At 62.5% G+C, this 20,867-nt stretch overlaps 1 protein-coding gene across 5 annotated transcripts in view; it reads left to right on the forward strand.

The window, feature by feature from the left end:
- Positions 1–20,867, forward strand: part of Prkcz (protein kinase C zeta) — a 61,855-nt gene that overhangs the window by 35,330 nt on the left and 5,658 nt on the right. For all 5 annotated transcript variants that reach the window (XR_013427320.1, XM_078025036.1, XM_078025038.1 and 2 more), the window contains exons 5-14: positions 1,616–1,701; positions 7,077–7,208; positions 8,440–8,521; positions 9,804–9,856; positions 10,731–10,919; positions 13,337–13,434; positions 17,782–17,868; positions 18,990–19,125; positions 19,316–19,403; positions 20,653–20,772. Coding sequence is in view for 4 of the 5 variants with exons in the window: in XM_078025036.1 (XP_077881162.1) it covers positions 1,616–1,701; positions 7,077–7,208; positions 8,440–8,521; positions 9,804–9,856; positions 10,731–10,919; positions 13,337–13,434; positions 17,782–17,868; positions 18,990–19,125; positions 19,316–19,403; positions 20,653–20,772 (1,071 nt within the window). In the remaining variant the exon portion in view is untranslated. The remainder of the gene's footprint in view (positions 1–1,615; positions 1,702–7,076; positions 7,209–8,439; positions 8,522–9,803; positions 9,857–10,730; positions 10,920–13,336; positions 13,435–17,781; positions 17,869–18,989; positions 19,126–19,315; positions 19,404–20,652; positions 20,773–20,867) is intronic.

Consider the following 20,867-nt stretch of genomic DNA (forward strand, 5'->3'; position numbering starts at 1 on the left):
GCAGGGCAGGTGCCGCAGGGAGGCGCCACCTGAGGGCTGTGTGTGCCGCGGGCACTTGCTCTCTCTCGGGCCGGAGGCTGCAGTGGGCTCCAAGCTGACCCTGGGGCTCAGGGAAGGGCACCTCTGTCCACGTCCTCGGGTGGTGGGGAGAGCGAGGACCCTGATCCCATCAGATCAGGGCCCCACCCTGGGCCCGAGCTAGCACATGTGTTTGGGGACAGGCCAGCGCTGTGGTCACGGCGAAGCTAGGCTTCCTTGCTGTGGGTGGCAGGCGCACTGCCCCCGCCACCTGTCACCACTGTACCCCACACCCCGGGGGCTCAGGTCCTCTGTCCTGCCCCCTGTTCTCTGGGGACCCGCTGTCAGTCCTGGCCTCTGCTGGGTGCTTTACGCCCCTGCCTCTCTGGAGATGTCAATCGAATCGAAGGGTCAGCACTCCAGGGACAGGCGTGCTGGGTAGGAGGAGCCAGAGGCCAGGTCCCGTCTGTCCTCGCCACCCAGTCATTTCCTCCTCAGCGTCTGCTTGTTGGGGCAGGGACCCAAGGGGCTTCGGTGGGCAGGGCAGGGCAGGGTGTGTCCAGTCCTCACGGGCAGAGGCCAGTGGGGCGCTCAAGGCTCCTCAGAGCCCGGGGGCAGGTGGGCCAGGGGCCACCACTCCCCCGGCTCGAGCCCCTGGTGGTCCCCAGGCCTTAAGTCCCAGGCGTCTCGGCTGAGGTCGGAACCCTCAGGGGATCAGGTGACACCAGAGTTGGGGGCATGAGACGCTCTGCGGGGCCTGCCGAGGGGCTGGGCAGGCCCATTCCTCCCCAGCTCCCAGAGGGGCCTGGCCTCTTGCTTTTGGCCCGGGACCCGCGTGGCCATTTCCAGCCGGAGCGGAGAGGGGCTGAGCGTGTCCTGCGTGGTCCGCTCCCTGTGCTGGGGCCCTTCCTCTGGGCGCCTGCAGCTTTGTGGGGCCCAGAGCTCCCTCTTCTGGCGCCCTGGGGTGGTTTCCGCAGGTGTTCTCCCGTGTTTGGGGCACCAGGGGCCCTGGGCTCTGGCCACCGCCCGCTCCCCACCAGTCTGAATCACTGACCCGGGCAGTAGGTCACTTGCAATCTGCGGGGTTTGGCTCTCGGCCCAACCCCCAATCTCCAGGGGACCTGCGGGGAGCGCTGGGCCTGTGAGTCTGGGTGAGCTGATGCCCGGCTCTCTGCCTGCTGGCTGACCGTGGCCTGCAGGGCTCTGCCCGCTCAGGCGGCTCTATTTACATGCCTCGGCCCATTTGAACGGGGTCCCTGTGGGGAAAGGGCCTGAGTCTCCTGGAGCTGGCTGGAGGGGGACGGGAAGGAGGACAGGCCCGGGTGGGGCCGCTGGCCTGCCTGGCAGGGTCCCTCTCTGCCCGTGCTGTCTGTGGCCCTGGTCGCGTCCCCCTCGTCTGGACGGCCTTCTCTAGCAGTCACGGCTGTGAGAACCGAGCTCCATGTGAGGAGAGGCCGAGGTCCCTGGGGAGGCTGTCACCGCAACTCTGCTGTCCCCCAGGCCACCTGGACAGGAGCAGCCTGTCCTCGTCATACCCCGGGCAGCAAGCAGGCGGGCAGCCGTGACCCACCTTTGTGCCTCTCTCCTGTCCTTCCAGAGTCCATCTACCGCCGGGGAGCCAGGAGATGGAGGAAGCTGTACCAGGCCAACGGCCACCTCTTCCAGGCCAAGCGCTTTAACAGGGTGAGTGGCCCTCGCACCTGCTCCTCCCAGGCCCCCGTCCGCAGGAGGGAGGCCAGCCTTCTGCCAGCTGGGCTCCTGTCGGCAGGCGGTGGAGAGGTGACCTAATCCCTGATGAGTGCCCAGTGGCTCTGGGGGCCTGGCCTGCTTGTGTCCAGAGTGCACCTGCCAGTCTCCAGGCAGCACCCACCTCCCCTGGGCTCTGTCCCTCCTGAGACCCCAGGTGTCCTCACTTGGCCCGTCCTCACGGTGAGGGGCGTGCCCAGGTGCCTCGACGCCAGAGTGGACGGGTGCACGGATGCCCATGGGCCAGTGTCCACTGTGTGTCACCGCCCGCCAAGCCCCTCACTTTTCTACCGTTGGTCCCCAGCTGGGTGGCTGCGGCCTGGTGACCTCCCGTGGCACACACAGAGGCCTTGGGGTTGCTGGCCCCGTTGCCCTCGGGGTTCTCGGAGCCTTAGCTGGGGGTCGTGGTGACAGGTGTCCTTGGGCAGGGCACCGTCTCTGAGCGCTGTCTGCAGACCAGTGTGGTGGTGACGGTGTCAGGTAGCCACAGGGAGGCTGCTTCGTCATCTGGGCAGCTTTGTCCTGCTCCATCCCACGGCAGCCACCGTCGGCACTGGCCCTCTCCCTTCCTCTCTGGGGTAGCCCAGGCCAGCCCAGCCCTCAGTGGGTGCTGCCCTGCCCTGGACCTGTCCTCTGGCCTCCAGGAGGTTCTGTAGGCCTTGGTCCCTCCTCCTTGGTCCTCCGGTGTCTCAGGGCCTCTGCCCCTCGAGGCTGACGTGGAGTCCCAGGACGAGGAGGAGAGGAGTGCCTGGGGCTGTAGGCCAGGGGACCCGCGGGCCCGCACCCAGAAAGGCCAGCCAGCACTGCCCAGAGTGCCCACGGACTTGCCGGAGGAGGCTGCCTGAGATGGTGCCACCTGGAGGTGGGCCTGGAGGGCCCAGCAGCCCTCCTGGGCAGCCTCCCTCAGGGACCTGCCTGACGCGCTGCAGGTTCCTCGTGGCTCTGAATGAGGCTGTTCCATGGTGCACATTGCTCTGGGAACAGGTGGGGACAGGGACTCCACCCTCTGGAGGCTGTGTCCCCGCACTGGCACCCAGTAGGCACAAGCTAGGCGCTGGTCTGTCCTGTGTTGTAATAGTGAGCAAAGTCACTGGGAGTCCCGGGGCTGCTGGGGACAAGAAGAAACGGGGCGCGTCTGCCAGGAAGGAGGTGGCTTTGGGGAGTCCAGGCAGACTTGGGGGGCTGTGGAACACAGATGGTGGAGAGGCTGCTGTCACTGGTGTCACCCAGCAAGAGGCCAGGGAGGTCATCAAGCACCAGGTGCTGCCGCCAGTGGGTGGGGGCCGCAGGGCAGGAGTGACGGGCCGGGCCGTCTGGGCCGAGCAGCAGGGCGTGCACACGAGGCTGTTCATGAGCCAGGACAGACGGAAAGCCGGCTGCCGCTGCGTGCGGAAGTGGAGGTGCCTGGCCAGGACCTGCACCTGCCGCCCCACATCCATTTACAAAGTGGGCAGCGGACCAGCCCCTCGGGGGCCGCAGCGTCTCTCTCCTCAACTTGGGAACCTGCCTGGTTCTGGTGAGAGGAGGCGTCTCCGGCAGGGGCCCAGCCCACCATCCCGTATCGAGGATTCTGGAACCCTTTCCCCGGGCCGTGTCTGACTGGCTGGTTTTGCCAAGATGAAGCTCACACTCACCCCCAAGACCTGCCGGGGGCCCTGGGCAGCACCAGGGGCCCTCACTGCTCCGCGGCCCCTCGTGAGTCAGCTTGGCCTCCCCTGTGGCTTCTGGAAAAAAAGTCACAAGGAGAGAGTTTGCAGTGACAGAGTGGTCCTGAGCGTGTGACACGGGTGGGGTGCGCGGCTCCGGGCAGAGCTGGGACCCTCGGGCTGAGCCTTTCCTGTGGAGAGCAGGGATCACCCAGCAGCCGTGTGGGTCAGGCAGAGGGTGGGGTGGCCCATGCCCTTTGCTCGCAAAGTGACTTGCAGGTGGCTGGAGGTTAGAAAGGAATCAAAAGAAGCCACAAGGGAGCAGGACGGTGGCTGAGCCCCTCGTGAGGCTGAGGCAGGAGGATCGCGTTCAAGGCCAGCCTGGGCAACTCAGTGAGACCCGACCTCAGAACTGGAGGGCTGGAGATGGAGGCTGGGGGCAGCACTTGCCTGTTCCACTCTCGGCCCTGGGTTCGACCCCTGGTACCAACACTACCCCACCCCACCCCCTGCCCAAAAAACCCCACAAGAAGTGATGCAGGTCATAAAGAGGGGACCAGCCAGGGATACTGCAGGTTTCTGTAATTTCCAAACAAATTAAAACACAGCCATAGAGAAAAATGTTGATAGCCAGTAAAGCCCAGAAGAACAAGAGATCAAGATAGTGAGGTGGTCAGCCATGCCAGGCCCCTGCCGCTCAGCTTCCCGGTGACGGCCAGGACAGAGTGGGCTATGATGGTCATGGGCGGCAGTGGAGGTGCAGTGTGGCTGCGAACATCCACAGCTTGAAGGCATTCATGCCTGGGGAGAATTTGTGTGCAGCGGGGGGCACAGACTAGGGCCCTGTTTCAGGGTACATAGGAAATGTGCGGCCGTGGCTCCTGTATCTGTCCAAAGGGAGGGACGTGCCACCCACAGGTTTGCAAGTACGGAAGATGTGCCCAGTTTCACAGGAGGCACCGGAGTCACTGTGGATGGACGACCCGAGCTTGGGGCTTGAGCCACAGCAGTTGCTGAGTGGCCGGACAGCCCTGTGCTGGTGCACACAGCCCCCCACGCGGCAGGGCCTGCCAGGTAGACTGTCCGAGGACGCAGGCCTTTGTTCTGAGTGGACTGAAGGCCATGTGCTCACTGGGTGGCGAAGGAAACGGGCCCAGAAGATGCCTCTGAGGTGGGCCATCAGGAATTTGTCTGGGCTGGGCTGTGGCTCAGTGGTAGAGCACTCGCCTAGCACGCGCGAGCGCTGGGTTCCAGATGAGCACCACATAAAAATAAATGAATAACATAAAGGTATTGTGACCATCTACAACTAAAACTAGTTTTTCAAAAAAAGCTTCTCCTGAGCTCTTTGGTCCAAGCCACTGTGATCAGTCAGCAAGCACCTCCTGTACAGGAGCCAAGTTCACGCCTTGGCCTTTGGGATGTGCACCCTGCGACTGTCCATGGGCAAACAAGAGAAGGGCTGGGTTTAGCTTGCAGCTGAGGTTTGCCACCACCCTGCCATCAACATGAAACAGCCCCAAGCAAAGGCCCAGAGGACAAGAGGGGACCTGTGGCTGCCTTAGCATCCACGTGAAGAGGGGGAAGGGCTACTGTTCCCAAGGACTTAAAGCATCGAGCTGGGCCTCACACCTGCAGCCCAGATTCATACCCTTAAGTGGGCCCAGCCCAGCAGTGCCCCCAGGTGGCTGGCAGCCGCAAACACAGTTCTCTTCCAGCCAGCCTCAAAGGATTCCCACAGATGGATGCACCCAGCGTCTGAGCTCCCAATCCAAAACCACACAGGGACCTGGACATCCAGAGTAAGAGCTGGCGGAAGCCCAGACGGAAGGCTTAGACTGGAAATGTTAGAATGTGTTCACTGTCTTTAAAAATTAGAATATGTGATTGAAAATATGAGCAAGAAACAAGACTTTATTGATCATTTAATTTGTGTGAACTTGTAACAATAGAAACTTGACTCTTTTGGTTTTATCTTATTTTTCAATGGCACATTGTCTGAAATGTCCATAATTCAAGTGTAGATTTTAAATAAGGGCTGAAAAATTGGCACAGCGTCGGCAGCCTCCCGTACAAATCACATGTGGGAGAGGTCCGCAGTTGTCCTGGCTCCCAAGAACACGAGTCTTCGTGAAGGCACCTGGGAGCTGCGAATTCGCCGCTACACGGGACCCAAGCATTGCAGATCACGATGTTAAACGGAGACTTAGAAGAGCTAAGTGCATGGGCTGCGTTGTGGCTCAGCGGTAGAGAGCTTGCCTGGTGTGGGTGAGGCACTGGGGTTGATTCTTGGCACCGCGTATAAATAAACAAAGGTCCATTGACAGCTAAAAATATTAAAAGAAAAGAAAAACTAAGTGCACCTAGCACATTAGATCAGGAACTTGGCCTTTTACTAAAGAGTTCCACCGGTGGTAACTGGTGTCTCTGGGGACTGTAGATGCAGCAGGAAATGGAGACTGGCCTGCATTCGGGAGCTGTGAGGCTCTGGGGCCCCCAGCCCGTGCCCACTCCGCCCTGCCTCCTGCATGCGCATCAGAGCATTCCAAGGTAGCTCCTTCCCTGGTGGGGAACGGATTCCGAAAACACGTGAGGACTTGGAATGATTTTTTTCTGGTACTGAAGTTAAAGGCAGTGGTGTGTGTGTGTGCGTGTGTGTGGACACACACACGTTTTCCTGTCCATGACAAGAACAGGGTGGGAGCCCATGTGTGGTGGGCACTGTCCCTGGTGCTGGCCCTGGCTTCCTGGGTATGGCTCTTCTCTGATGAGAACCGGCTCCCAGGTGGTCCCCTTAGTGCTCCGTGGCCCTGGTGCCAGGGCTCAGTTTTCTGGGGCAGATTCTGTCACCTCAGATGCCTAGGGCAGGAGTGGTCTGAGGATCACTGAAGAAGGACATGGTTGAGCTGATGACCAAGAGCAAAAGCACAAGAACTTTGCCTAGGAAAGTCCAGAGGGGACGGGACATCCAGGGCCTGTGGACACCACAGACGCACGGGACTAAGCCGGTTCCAAAGACGTTCCTCCACGTGCATATTGCGAAATTCAGAAACCCATGGGAATGTCAGAAGACAAACGATGGTCATTGACTTCAGGTTGATGAGAGTCACCAAGAAGAAAAGATCTGTTCAAAACTGGAAAATAACGTCAGGTGCCCTGGCCACACCTGTCGTCCCAACGGCTCAGGATGAGTCATCCCAGGTGACTTAGCAAGACCTGCCTCAAAATGAGAAATCCGAAGGGCTGGGCTGCAGCTCCCTGCTGGACGACCCTGGGTTCCGTGCCCAGAACCCCAGGGTTTGGCAGACTGCCCTCCCAGTCAGTGGGCAGTGGCGTCAGGTGGCCTGCAGGCTCACCCCCAGGTCCTCGCCCCCAGGTGACAGTCTGAAGGAGGGTCAGGGGACTGTCCCCTGCACTTTGCAGCCTGGACTGCCTGACCAGACCCAGCGGCAGCACTGCAGCCTGAGGTGGGGCAGGCGCCACGCCGTGGGGCCCAGGCCGCTCCGGCCCGGCTCCTGGAAGGGAAGTGGGGGGCTCCAGGTGCCCCAGCGGCGTTTCCTGAGCGAGTGTGAAAGGGAGCGCCCGCTGGGTCCCCGGCTGGGCCCCGTGGCACAGCAGGGCTCGGGGGGAGCCGGCCCTGGCCTGACACCTGCCCTCCCACTGCAGAAGGCGTACTGTGGCCAGTGCAGTGAAAGGATATGGGGCCTCGCCAGGCAGGGCTACAGGTGCGTCCACTGCAAGCTGCTGGTCCATAAGCGCTGCCACGGCCTCGTCCCGCTGACCTGCAGAAGGCTTATGGTGAGTCAGGGCCCAGGCCTGGGAGGGTCAGGGTGGGGGCGAGACCCGGACTCCGGCCGGCGGTCCAGGCTGGCCTTGTGACCCGTCTGTCTTGAGGGGTGGTGGCCCTGTCCCCACCGTAGCCCCATGGGAAGGATTCCTGTGTGTCCCTGTGACGGCCGCCAAGTGTCTGGGACAGGGCCCAGGGCTCCGGGGGACTCCAGTGAGTGCCCTCTGCAGGTGGGTGGGGAGGGCCTCCTGTGGCCAGCTGTGGCTCAGGGCTCCCAGGCTGCACCCAGCACCGGGGCCCGGCCCTGGGCAGCCGTGAGGGCCTAGGGACCAGGTGGGGGCAGCTCCCTCTGCAGCTCGTCCCGAGCGCCTGGACTTGAGGAGACGGGCCCTTGGGCACGCTGTGGACCCATCTTCCACCCCTCGTTCTTCCAGACACCCCGGCTCTGCTGCACCTTGGGAGTGGGCACCAGGGCTGGGCGCGAGACCCCAGCCCTGCTGAGGGCCGGTGGTGGTGGCCACGCCCCATCTGGAGGTGTGTGTGGGGACAAGGCTGTGGGGCGGCGTGCCCACCCGTCCCAGACACAGGGTGCCACAGGCAGGGGTGGGACAAACACTCCTGGGTCCTTTCAGGCCTGTCTGCCAAAAACCATGACAGTGCCTGGTGACAGTTCCCCCGGGGTCCACGGTAGCTTATGGAAGCCAGCCCAGCCCAGGTGTGGTCAGCCAGAGCTGCCCAGGGCCAGGCTGGGAGCCCAGTGGCTCAGGGCTTCATTGTGGTGCCAGCCGTGTGGGACCCCAGGCGCCCTCGGGTGATGCTTGGGGTCTGGCTGCCGTGAGGCACGTGACGCGGGGCGGGGCACCACCCGTGTGAAGCCCTCCGTGTTTTAAGACCCCTCTTCAGGGCACAGTGCCACACCTGTGGTCCTGGCAACTCGGGAGGCTGGGGCAGGAGGACGGCCAGGTCAAGGCCAACCTGAGAAACTGGCTCAGTGGAGAGCACCCTGGGGCTCAGTCCCCAGTACCTCGAAATAGTAAAATTAAAGTTAGATGGTAGAAGGCCCGGCCGGGAGGCCGCAGCCCAGGGCCCTGCAGTGTCCTCTGCCTGCTGTCCTGGGCAGCTCGTCTCCTTCCTGAGCGCAGTGCAGCAGCCTGGCCGCGTGCTGTGGGCGGCACACCCCTGGCACACAGGGCACAGCGGCGGCCGTGCACAGCCACGGTGACGCGCCCGTCTCTCTGGCAGGATTCTGTCATGCCTTCCCAGGAGCCTCCAGTAGCTGAGAAGAGCGACGGCGTGGACCTTCCCTCGGAGGAGACCGATGGAAGTAGGCACTCTCTGCTCCCGCTGCCCGTGGGCTCCCGCTGCCCGGTCTGCCTCCTGCTGCCCCGTGGGCTCCTGCTGCCCCGTGGGCTCCCGCTGCCCGTGGGCTCCCGCTGCCCCGTGGGCTCCCGCTGCCTCCCTTTCCTGGCCCCCTGGGGCCCAGGGGTCAGCGTGGGCAAGCTGGGTGCCCTCCCTCAGGGCTGGGGGGGCACTGGGGGCCACCTGAGGACCTGGCCAGGCCTGGCTCTTCTGAGCCCTGGGAACCGGGAAGCGGGGACCCTCCCCACACGGACCTGAGAGCTCAGAGAGCACGTGGTGCTGGGGGCCTGTCTCACGGGGGTCCTGAGCGGCTGCTGACCGTGGCTGCTGCCCGGCCCTTGGATCTCTGTGGGGGTTTCTGGGAAAGGGTGCCCCTTGTTTCCACATCCTAACCAGACTCACCTGCTCAGGTGAGTCTAACCCCACCAGGTGCTCAGCTCCTGAGACAGTGAGGTCAGGGCCACCAGTGGTGGGTCCACAAACCTTTTTTTTTTTTTTTTAATGATAAGAGATTTCAGATTCCAGTTGGGTCGCGGCCGAGCTGTGAGCTTGCACATCCGGGTGCATGGGTGCTCTGGCTCCCCTTGGATAAGAGTCCCCTTGGGAACTTGAAGGATGAAACAAGGCCACAGAACACGGAGCACTTAGTTCAGCACCCCACATGAAAAAGACTCATAATAGACAGCTCCCTGTGCATCCCGCCAGCACTCATCCATCCAGCAAGCATCTAGCCATCCATCCACTGCCCACCATCCACCCGGCCAGCCAGCGCTGAGCTCCTGCCCCTGCTGCACGGGCCTGTCCTCAGGACAAAGGCTGGAAGGTGTCTCAGACCTGGCAGTGGTTCCGCTCACGATGTCAGTCTGAGGACCGTGCAGGCGGCGTGTTGGGTGGGATGATGCGAGCACTTCCCTGTGATGTTTGGAAGGGTAGATGCACCAAGCTCCTCTTTTGCCTTGGACTGTTGTCAGCCTGCACAGAGTGTATCAGGAGGTGACGCCCCAGCTCCCAGAGTCCCAGGGAACCCTGTGGGCCTCGGGCTCCCAGGCCCTGGGTGGAGATTCCGTGGTCTGAGTGGAGCCCAGAGGCTGCGTTTCCCTAAGACTTTAAGCCGGAGTCCAAAGCTGGGGTCTGCTGTGGCCGCCCCTGGGATGCCCCTGAGCACAGCCACCCTGGCCAGGCCACCACGTCCCCCTGGAGGACCCTGACACAGTGTGATGGCCTTTTTCTCTCCCTTGCTTCTTTAGTTGCGTACATTTCTTCCTCCCGGAAGCACGAGGGCATCAAAGACGATTCCGAGGTGAGTGCGTGCCTCGTCCAGAGCCAGGGAGCCGGTCTCTGGGCAGTGGAGGGCACTTGGGCATGAACTAGGTGTGTTGGGGATTGTTGCTGGCCTCAGGTGAGACAGGGTCTGTGGCGTCCAGGAGAAGGACCTCGTCCTGGGGTCTGGCTGCTGACGCTTGCTCCAGGAATCCCCCTCCCCGGGGCGGGCGCCCTGCCGGCTGTGGGGACCCACATCCCGGCCTCAGAGCCAGGCCAGGGCTGGCCTCTGAGCTGCCATTGTCATCCCATCTTATCTGCATGAAGACCTCCTTGTTGCCTCTCCCACCCTCTGGCTGGCCAGCACTGCGCTGCCCACTCCTGGGCGTGGACCAGGCGGTGGACGGGCCTCTCAGGCAGCCTGGTGAATCATGCAGGGAGAGCTGGGCTCGGCACCCTCCAGGGTGCCCTTCCTAAAGTCACCAGCCACACGTGTCCACCCCTGTCATCCCAGCGGCTCAGGAGGCTGAGGCAGGAGGACCGCTGGCCCCATCTCTGCTACTGAGCGATATCTGGTCTCAAAAAGGGCTGGGAATGTAGCTCAAAAAAAAAGACGCCGTGGACCACTCAGGTCTTCTCATGGCCAGTCTGTCTGGAAAGAACCCGGAGCCCGCTGGGACCACCCCAGACCACCCCTTCCGCCCACAGATGCCTGGCGGGCGGGCCGCTCTAGGGCCGCCTGCTGGGGGCGGGGCAGACCTTGGCAGGCACTGGGCCGTCAAGCCCGTGTCCCCTGCGGGAGGCCCTGCCTGGTGGGCTGCAGTGCCATCCCAGGGCCCATGGGCACCTGGAGGAGCAGCGCTCCCCGCGACCCTGGCAGACACAGCCCTCCCTCCCCTGGGCTCCATCCCTAGGACCTGAAACCTGTCATCGATGGGGTCGACGGGATCAAGATCTCTCAGGGGCTCGGGCTGCAGGACTTCGACCTCATCAGGGTCATCGGGCGCGGCAGCTACGCCAAGGTCCTCCTGGTGCGGCTCAAGAAGAACGACCAGGTCTACGCCATGAAGGTGGTCAAGAAGGAGCTGGTCCACGACGACGAGGTGGGGGGCCCGCTGGGCTGAGGGCAGGGTCGGGGACGGGGCTGCGCAGTGCAGACCCCGTGGGCGTGGGGGGGCGCGTCCCCCGGGCGCAGGGCTGCCTGGCGGGACCACGTGGGCGCGTGGGGGGCGTGCACCGTGGGTCCACTCAGGCATGGAGTCTGGACATGGGCTGGGGTCTCTGGGCAGGAGGAAGCCGTGGTGAAGGCTGGATTCCGTGAGGGGAGCCGCTGGGTTGAGTCACCGGCCAGCTCAGAATGGCTGAGTCTGGTGACATGGCAGTGAAGCCGGAGCCGGTCGGGTGGTCACGGTGGCACTGTCTCTGGGCACATGCTGAGCGGCAGCTCCATGCCAGCTGCCTCCTTTTCTCTCTGTGGTGCTGGGCGACCAGGCCTCGTGACTGCGAGGCACGACTCGGCCGCTGAGCCCTGTCTCAGGCCCTGGCGCTGGTGCTTCTGGGGAGGGGTTAGGCAGCAGGACTGATGGTTCATTTCTTGAAATCTTGATTTCAACTTCAAGACCTGTTTTGTCCAGTTTTGTACCCAGATTGAACCCAGAGGCACTCGACCACTGAGCCGCATCCCCAGCCACTCCTGAGTTTTATTTTGAGACCGGTCTTGCTTGGAGTTTGTTGAGGCTGGCTTTGAACTGGCCAGTGAGGTTGTGGTGAAGTGCACGTGACACAGAGCCTGCCATTTAGCCACGTTGAGTTGGATTGTCACATTGTGAACCACCGCCACCATGACCCGGTCCTGAACCCCCCTTCCCCTGCCAGACCTGACCCCACCAAGCTGGGCTGGCATCCCCTCCCATCGGCCCCCAGCCACCCACCGCGTCCTGCGTGGACTTCTGGTGGCGTCCTGTGCTGGGCACGTCACTGGCCCCTGCTCAGGGTCCCCTTGTGGTCGCGTGCATCAGGATGCCCAGTCTGTGGTCCCAAGGCCTCGCTCTGTGTATCTGTCCATCCACGGGCAGAGCTCTCCCACCTTTGGCTGCGGACAGTGGGCGTGCAGTGAGGGCCAGAGTCCCTGAGCTCCCGGGAGGCACGTCTGGGTGGAGTTGCTGGTCACCTGGGATTCGCGCTAACTCCCAAGGACCCGGGCAGCTTCAGAGTGGGGCACCTGCTCCCAGAGGGCGGGGGCTCCAGCGTCTGCACATGTCCACCTGCTTCTGGCTTCTCGTCCCTTGGTCCGCAAGGGTGTGCAGTGGTGCCTCCCAGTGGCCCAGAGCCCGGGGCTAGCACTGAGGGTCTTCTCTGCCTTGATCGGCCTTGGCACCGGAGTGCTCGCTTGGTCTCAGGAGCAGAGGGCAAGGAGCAGGTGCCAAGGTGCTGCTGTCACCCAGCCCCTGCTGCATGCCAGGTGGCCAGTGGCCGCAGAAGGACTCCCCACCTGGCGGGGCCCAGGGCTCAGAGCTGGGGCTGGATTTGAGTCTTTTTTGTTTGTTTGGTTTTTTGTATCAGATTGGACCCAGGGCATTTTACCATCCTTTTTATTTTTATTTTTTGTGGGGGGCAGGGGGAGGGTACTGGGGATTGATGTCACAGGCACTCAACGCCTGAGCCACATCCCAGCCCTGTTTGTATTTATTTAGAGACAGGGTCTCAAGATGGTGGTGATTGGTGATGGTGGGGTGATTGGTGATGGTGATGGTGGTGATTGGTGATGGTGATGGTGGTGATTGGTGATGGTGATAGTGGTGATTGGTGATGGTGATGGTGGTGATTGGTGATGGTGGTGGTGATTGGTGATGGTGGTGATGATTGGTGATGGTGATGGTGGTGGTGATGGTGGTGGTGATTGGTGATGGTGGGGTGATTGGTGATGGTGGTGATTGGTGATGGTGGTGGTGATTAATGATGGTGGTGATTGATGATGGTGGTGGTGATTGGTGATGGTGGTGGTGATTGGTGATGGTGGTGATTAGTGATGGTGATGATTGGTGATGGTGATGGTGGTGGTGATGGTGGTGGTGATTGGTGATGGTGGGGTGATTGGTGATGGTGGTGATTGGTGATGGTGGTGGTGATTAATGATGGTGGTGATTGGTGATGGTGGGGTGATATGTGATGGTGGGGTGATTGGTGATTGGTGATGGGTGATGGGTGATTGGTGATGGTGATGGTGATTGGTGATGGTGGTGGTGGTGATGGTGGTGGTGGTGGTGGTGGTGAGCTGGGGATGGGTATATGCTAATGGTTGATAGTGATGACAACGAGGGTTGGTGGTATCACAGTAATGATGGTGGGGTGGGTGGTGACTGTGTTGGTGACGTATTTCTTTGGTGGGTGTGTTCTTTTCTTCTATGCATTATCTTCTCAAGAGCAGAGAACAGAGGGCTTTGCTTTGCCTCCACCTTCTGCAGGACGTGGGTGATGGGTGTTGAGGAGCCTCATTAGCACCCCCTGGTTTCTATTTCAGGATATCGACTGGGTGCAGACAGAGAAGCACGTGTTTGAGCAGGCATCCAGCAACCCCTTCCTCGTCGGCTTACACTCCTGCTTCCAGACAACCAGCAGGTAAGGGAAAAGGTGTCCTGGAGAGTCCACTGACTTTCCACTCGAGCCTCGTGGGAGCCGAGTCCAGCCGAGGTGTCAGTGTCCTCCGCCTTCTGCCAGTGGCCAGGGCAGGGCATCTGGGTCCTCAGGCTGGCTTTGTGTTCTCCTTGTTGAGGTTCCACAGTCGAGCCTGAACGGTGCAACGTGCAGGAAGCGCCCCACAGTGCACACCATCAGGCCGGGTGCTGGGTGCAGGGGGTTGGAGGTCTCCTCTGCAGGAGCCTCTGGCTGATGGAGGGCGCTCAGTGAGCACCCACAGCCTTGCTCACGAGCTCTGTGCTGTCTGGGATTCTGCTTTCAGATGCCTGAAGGCTCGTGGTCTCCACTGAGTGTGTGCTCTGTTTAGAATGCGGGCACCGCCGACGGGGACTCGGTGTGTCTGTTTGAAAACTTCTGTCGCGTGCCCAAGACCACCTCGGGGTGCCGTGCTGTGATTTATTGCACCAAAACTATAAGGGAAGACTGGCCAAAGAACAGGCCTCCAGGTTCTGGAGGAAGAGAGGCACGGCCTCCCCAGGCTCCCGCAGTGAGCTGGGTGGCTCAGGGCTTTACCAAGGGCCGGCCATGGAACCCTCCCCCAAGACGTGCCAAAACCCCCAGTGCCCGAAGAGACTCAGTCCGCGGGTTCCCAGAGAGGCAGCGGTGTGTGAGAGAGAGGACAGCTTTACCGTAAAGCGTTGGCCGTGAGACCACGGAGGCTGGGGAGGCTCACGGTGTGGTTTAGAGGCCTGAGAAGCAGGAGCCCTGATGGCAGGACCCAAGTCCAGCCTTCCTCCACCTCTGCTCTGTGGGGGTCACGCCCACATGGGAAGGGGGCCCCGCCCAGCGGTGCTGGTCCAGGGCAGGGTGGGGGTTGGGGCGCTGAGGCCTCTGCCAGGCCTGGAGGGGCTGCCCCTGCCCCGCTGCTGGAGAAAGGATCTGTCTCCCCAGTTCCTGGACCCGCCCATCTGGTGTCCCTTCCACTAGCAAAGGACCCAAAGCAACTTGAAGTTTCTGTGCTGGGAGAAGGTTCTAGAAGGACTGGGAGGCAGCGTGGGGTGAGAAGCAGTCCTGACGCCTGGCAGAAGCAGTCCTGTTGTTCAGGACGTTCACTCCTCTCCCTCCCTCCCTCTTCCCTCCCTCTTCCTTGCTCAGGTGGACAGGGGACTGGACCCAGGGCACTCGACTGCCCAGCAGCACCCAGTCCTTTGGTGTACGTTTGTTTTTAATTTTGAGGCAGAATCTCGCTACATGGCTGAGGCTGGCCCCACACTTGATCCTTGTACCTCGGCCTCCAATCGCTGGGGCCAGGGGTGCACCACCACGCCCAGCCCCTTCTGTGTGTGTGCATGTTGCTGGGGTCAGACCCAGGGCCTCTCACTTGCTGGGCCAGCCACCCCTGCCATCCTCTCTCAGGGTGCCCTGAGGCTGCTGGCCCAGGGTGTCCCCCTTGTGTCCAGCCCGTGGGGGCGCCCTCTGACCCCTCTGGGGGCTCTGTCTCCTGACCTGGGAAGTGGGGCCTGTGCGCTGTGACTCTCCCGGAGCACCCTGCCCCAGCGCCTGCAACTCTGAGTCCATCCTCAAGGACAGCTGAGGCTGCCCGCTCCCCTCCCACCTGCAAATGCCACCCTGGACCTGCCCCGGCAGCACCGCCTCCGGGTCTTCCCCTGGCCCGTCCCTGTTGCTGGTTGTTGTCCCCGTCTTGTTGGTGTGACAGGGCATCGGTGCCCAGGCTGTCCCCTGAGGGCCGCGGGCTCTGGGCCTTGGACTCTCGGGCTGACCCCTTCCTGGCTCTGCCGTCACTTGGCCACCCTGCAAGGCATGGCCGGGGGTGGGCTCACCCAGGCTGTCTGGGGCAGGGCTCGTTGCCATGGTGATGTGGCCTGGGCACTTCCCCTCTTGTCCCTTGTTTGTCCCGTCTGTAAAACAGGGCAGGTGCTGAAGTCCCCCTGGAGGTCTGGGAGTAGATGAGCTAAAATGCAGACGGCAAGGACGTGACAGCTGTGGTCTTCATTGTCACCACTTAGGGGTAGGCAGACTCGGTAACATGTAGGAGGTTGATGTCCTCATGCATCTCTCCACCACGGGGCGGTGTGCAGAGAATCGCGTCACTGGGAGATTTCACCAGTGTGTGGGCGCCGTGAAGCAGCCCGGCGTGCTGGCCACACCTGTCATCCCAGCAGCTCGGGAGGCTAAGGCGGGAGGATTGCGAGTTCAAAGCCAGCCTCAGCATGTATAGCGGCCCTAGCCACCTAGGAAGACCCCATCTCAAAAATTTTTTAAAAGCAGGGCTGGGGGTGTGGCTCAGTGGTGGAGCCTTGCCTCATATATGTGAGGCTCTAGGTCCAGTTCTCAGCACCACATAGAAATAAACACATCAAATAAAGGTCCACCAACAACTAAAAATATGTATAAATTTTAAAAAGAAATTCTAGAAAGCGCTGGGGGTGTGAGTCGTCATGTAGTGACAGTGACGCGTGGCTGCTCCCGCTCCGTGCCCCGGGCCTTCCTGCTGCAGCTGTAGGCAGACGTGCAGACACTGGGCTGGGCCGAGGGCAGCGGGTGCCGTTCTTCTCTGGACCATCCAGCCTGACAGCTGAGCATGCAGCGTGGTGTTGTGCCAGCCATGGTGGGATCCAGGGGTGACTGAAGAGTGGGGGTTGCTCGAGCTCCCTCCAGGTGGGGTCGGGTCCTGGGATGTGCCTGGGCCCCAGGCAGGACCGTGCCTGTGGCTCTGTGGCTGTGTCCGTTGTGTCTTCTCATAGCGAGCGGCAGAGGACCAGCAAGCCCAGGGGCAGTGAAGGCAGGTGGTGTCCCTAGCGCATCCCTCGGGCAGGAAGGAAGGCCTGCCCAGCCCCACACAGACTGCCCCGTCCCGGCTCCGCCCGTCGGATTTCTGCGTGTGCAGCTGTTGTTTCCGGTGTCCGCTGTCACGGGGCCTGGTTAGGTGGTCTGCGGCCAGTTCTCCTGGAGCCCAGGGCAGGCGCAGGATGGACACGGCTGCCAGGAAGGGTATTCGGCTGTGCCAGCCCTGCAGGAAGAAGTGGACTTGCTCATCCCTCCTTGCTGTCCAGACCCCGGGCCAGGGAGCAGCCAGTGCCCTGGGGCCAACAGCCTGGGCTCCCGGGCAGCCGAGGACGTACATCCACCCTGTGCCCCGCAGGGCGTGTCTGAAAGCCGGGCTGGAGTCTGGTTTCCCTGAAGTGGTCTCACCACGTGCGGGCGGGTCTTCCCAGTAAGAGGAAGCCCATCTCTGGCCAGGGCTTTGGAGACTGGAGGGACCTGTGCAGTCGAGGTCCCTGAACTCATGGTCACCTCAGTGGCCGTCCTTCCTACCTGTCGGCCTGGAGGGCTGGTGGCCTCTCAGACGCATCGTGGCCACTCCTCTCTGGGACTTTGTGTTGTCCCCACACTGGAACATCTGAGTCCTGCAGGCCAGGCTACAACCCAGAGTCCCACCCTTTCCTGTCTTTCCTGGAGGTTGGCAGGTCTGGTCAGCTGTGCCCACCCCTTCCTGCCGCCCGCGTCCCTGGTCCAGACCACCCCTGCTGGCCCTCTGTGGCTCCTGGCCTCCCTCCCAGGAATGCCTTCAGACGAGGCAGCAGACCATGGAGTCCCCGCGAGGCCCCTCACCCGGCTCGGCTCCAGGTGGTCTTGCAGCTCTGCCTCCCCTTCCCCGCGCCCTGTCCAGGCCTCCACGCCTTGGCAGAGGTCACCTCTCCACACGGTCCCCACCTAGCAGGCCTCAGGCCTCTACCCCTGGAGGGCAGATCAGGAGGATACAGCTGCTTACCGGTCCTTCTTTGCTCATCCTCGTCCTGGCGCCCTGAGCTGCGTCTGCCCCTGGGTTGATCTTAGATGTGGGGAGAGCCAGAGCCACACCCACCAGCCCAGGCACAGAGCTGGCCTCAGCCGCCTTCTGTCTGAGCTGTCCCTGCCGGTCCCAGGAGCCACCCGGGTCCCTGGTTTCCTCCTCTTTGGGCCACCTGGGAGGAGCTGGACATGAAAGGCTACAGGCCAGCAGCCAAAGGCAGCTCTGTCTGCCATTGAAGGTCAAGCTCCTGCAGGCACCGTGGCCGGCCCCTGCAATCCCTGTGGCTCAGGGGCCTCACACCTTTGATCCTGGCATCCTGGGCAACTGGAGAGATGGCGTCTCAAATAGAACGTCACAGGACTGGGATGCAGCTTGGTGGCAGGGCATCCCCAGTTCCAAACACCAGTGGCCGCCACGGAGGCTGCCACTCCCGGGCAGCGCTCAGCTGCTCTGCCCGAGGTGAGGCCGCAGGTGCTGCCGAGGGACGTGAGCCCGGCCCCTTGTCTCCTGCGCAGGTTGTTCCTGGTCATAGAGTACGTCAACGGTGGGGACCTCATGTTCCACATGCAGAGACAGAGGAAGCTCCCGGAGGAACACGCCAGGTGGGTCCCGGGCCGGGCAGGCAGAGGACCTCCTCAGGAGTCAGCAGGAGCCGGGGGGAAGGGCAGAGTGGACACTGCTGTGGGGCAGCCATCCTCCGGGAGGTGGCCCTGGTGTCACAAGGCCCCGCCTGGGAGCCGTGGGCTCCGACATCAGACTGCCCAGTGGCAGAGCGTGCCAGGAAGAGCCGTCTGCGTGTCCTTTGAAAACGACCAAGGGACACCTGCCCCTTCTCGTGGCACTGGTGCCTGCCCACAAGCCTCTGCCAGCCTCTGGCAGTGCGGCCCCCAGCAGCCTCCCCCAGCAGCCTCCTCCTCCGTCCCCTACCCGCCCTGCAGTTCTGAGTCCCCAGGACCCTCTGGGGACGTGGAGCCTGTGGCGGCGTGTGCACACGGCCCGCTTCCCAGCGCGAGTGTGGTGGCATTGTGTGCTTTCACGCTGCCGTGTGGCCGTCCTGCCACCACCTCCCAGGCCACAGCTCCGTCCCCGAGTCAGTGGACACCGCCTCCACCCTCTGAGAGGAGCTCCTCATGGTGCGCTGGCCTGTATCCCCTCGCGGCTCAGCATGGTGACTTCATCCTGCTCTGTTGCCACGGGGTTGCGATGTCCTTCTAAAGGCCACGCAGTGGGCAGGCTTGGCCTCCTCCTTCCACTCACACATCCTGGACTCAGGTCACCCTGCGCTTCAGTTGCTGGGAAGAAAGCCGCTTTGCGCTGGTGGGCGGTGCTGAGGCCCTGCTCTGGACTCTGGGCCTCCACTCCCGAGGGGAAGGGCCCGGTCACGTGGAGTTCTGTCCTCATGCTCCAGGGCCGTCCCTCCTGCTGTGCACAGTGGCCGCACCGCAGAGGGCGTGGGGTCGGTTTCCCCACACTCGCCGCGGGCGGTTTCTGGCCATTTTGTGCTGTCGTTGTGGCCACCCAGTGGCAGAGGGGCCTGTGTGTGCCTTGGACTTGCATTCCCCTCGCGTCCAGTGGTGCTGGGTGCCCTCCGGGTCTTGGGGGCCACTCATTGGCTCGTCACACAGAAGACGCAGCCAGTGGCCAGGAGCTGGGTCAGGCAGTGCGGCCTCCGGCTGGACCTCTGCACGGCCGCCCTCCGCTGCTGACGGCAGGTGCCCCCCAGGTTCTACGCGGCTGAGATCTGCATTGCTCTCAACTTCTTGCATGAGAGAGGGATCATCTACCGGGACCTGAAGCTGGACAATGTGCTTCTGGACGCTGATGGACACATCAAGCTGACAGACTACGGCATGTGCAAGGTGAGCAGCTGCCCTTCCCTGGCACCAGGTCCCCCACCTTCCTGTGGTCCAGGGGGACGGCACCTCGGCCTGCCCTGCCCTTGGTGCCCCAAGAAATGCCCACCACCTGGATACAGCTTGATGGTGGGGCTCCAAGGTGCCCTTCCACCTGTAGCCCTGTACAGTCCCCTCCTTGAATCTGTCCCCACAGGAAGGCCTGGGCCCTGGGGACACCACCAGCACTTTCTGCGGAACCCCAAATTACATCGCCCCGGAAATCCTGCGGGGAGAGGAGTACGGTGAGTGGGTGCCACACGGGAGCAGACGTGGCCAGGCCTCTGCCCTCGAGCAGAGAGGGAGGCGGGGCAGCTGGGCCAGCCCCCAGGGTCCAGGGCAAGGCCTGCCTAGCCACCAGGGAGAGGCTCGGTTGGCCATCTCGCACCCGCGTGTCCTGGCAAGGTGGTCACCTGCCTGGCCTGCCAGCCCTTGCAGAGACCTCCTGGTGTCCAGAGCTGGTCCCTGAGGGCCCTGCAAGGACTTTCCTTATCCAAGGGCCCCGAGGCTGGGGCAGGGAGAGGATGAGGAGGCAAGGACAGGCAGGGGTCAGGGCAGGTGCCCTGTGTCGGTGGGCACCACCCCAGGTGCAGGGGAAGAGGTGTCCCCGGGAAGCCTCTGCTCCCGTCCTGCTCTGGGTAGGAGGCGGCAGCGGGACGTCATGTGCACCCACGTTCACCTGTGTGTGGAGGGCGTGCTGCGTGTGCACACCAGTGTGCCAGGAGACCAACTGGGCCCCCGAAGCTGCTCAGTGGCCAGAGCAGGAAGACCAGACAGGCAGTGGACTAAAACAGTCTCGAGTGGGCTGGGCCGGGCCCTGCACACGGCGGGCAGGGTCTTGACTTTGTTAGGGCAGGCGGCCAGCTGGACTGTGGTGGCAGCTGCTGTCCTTAGGCAGAATCCAAGGCTCCCCGTGCGCTAAGACAGTACCCGACCGACCACCTGAACGTCAGGAGGCCGGAGAGTGGACGTAGCAGGGGTCACGGGAGCGTTGTGCTGTCGCGGGGGCTTTCCAAACTCGGTTAAACAAAAGCAGAAACAAGAAATAGACTGGCCCCGAGTGGTGGCCACGCCTGTGATCCCCGCGACCTGGGAGGCTGATGCAGGAGGATCGTAAGTTCCCAGCCAGTCTGGGCAGCCGAGTGAGGTCCTGTCTCAAAATAAAAGGTTGAAAGGACGGGACGCGCTCGGTGGTGAGACCCCCTCCTTGGTTCAGCCCCCAGAAAAGGGAGGACGACTAGGTGGGCAGCGTATCAAGGACGCCCGAGCAGAACTGAAGGCCCAGGTGGCCACCAGGGAGCCACAGTGTGGGCCGAGGGTGACCGCTCAACTTGCAAACAGTCCTGCAGCTCCGGGGAGACAGGCCCAGGACAGTGGGTGGCGGGAGCCGCCGAGGAGGATGCGGGCTCCCTCGGTCGAGGCTGCGCCAGCTTGGAAGCGTCCCCATTTGTGTTGGCTGAGCCTGTCAAGCAAACCAAAGACGGCTCTCCCCAGGGTTCAGCGTGGACTGGTGGGCGCTGGGCGTCCTCATGTTCGAGATGATGGCCGGGCGCTCCCCCTTCGACATCATCACCGACAACCCTGACATGAACACAGAGGACTACCTTTTCCAAGGTGCGTGGCCCGGGTGCTCCGGGCTTCCTCCTGGCCACCCTCCCTCTGGCCAGCCTCGTTCCCACACGTGGCTCGCAGGCTCTGAGTCAGGGAAT

Source organism: Ictidomys tridecemlineatus, chromosome 11 (genome assembly GCF_052094955.1).
Source record: "Ictidomys tridecemlineatus isolate mIctTri1 chromosome 11, mIctTri1.hap1, whole genome shotgun sequence".
Taxonomy (NCBI): Eukaryota; Metazoa; Chordata; class Mammalia; order Rodentia; family Sciuridae; genus Ictidomys; species Ictidomys tridecemlineatus.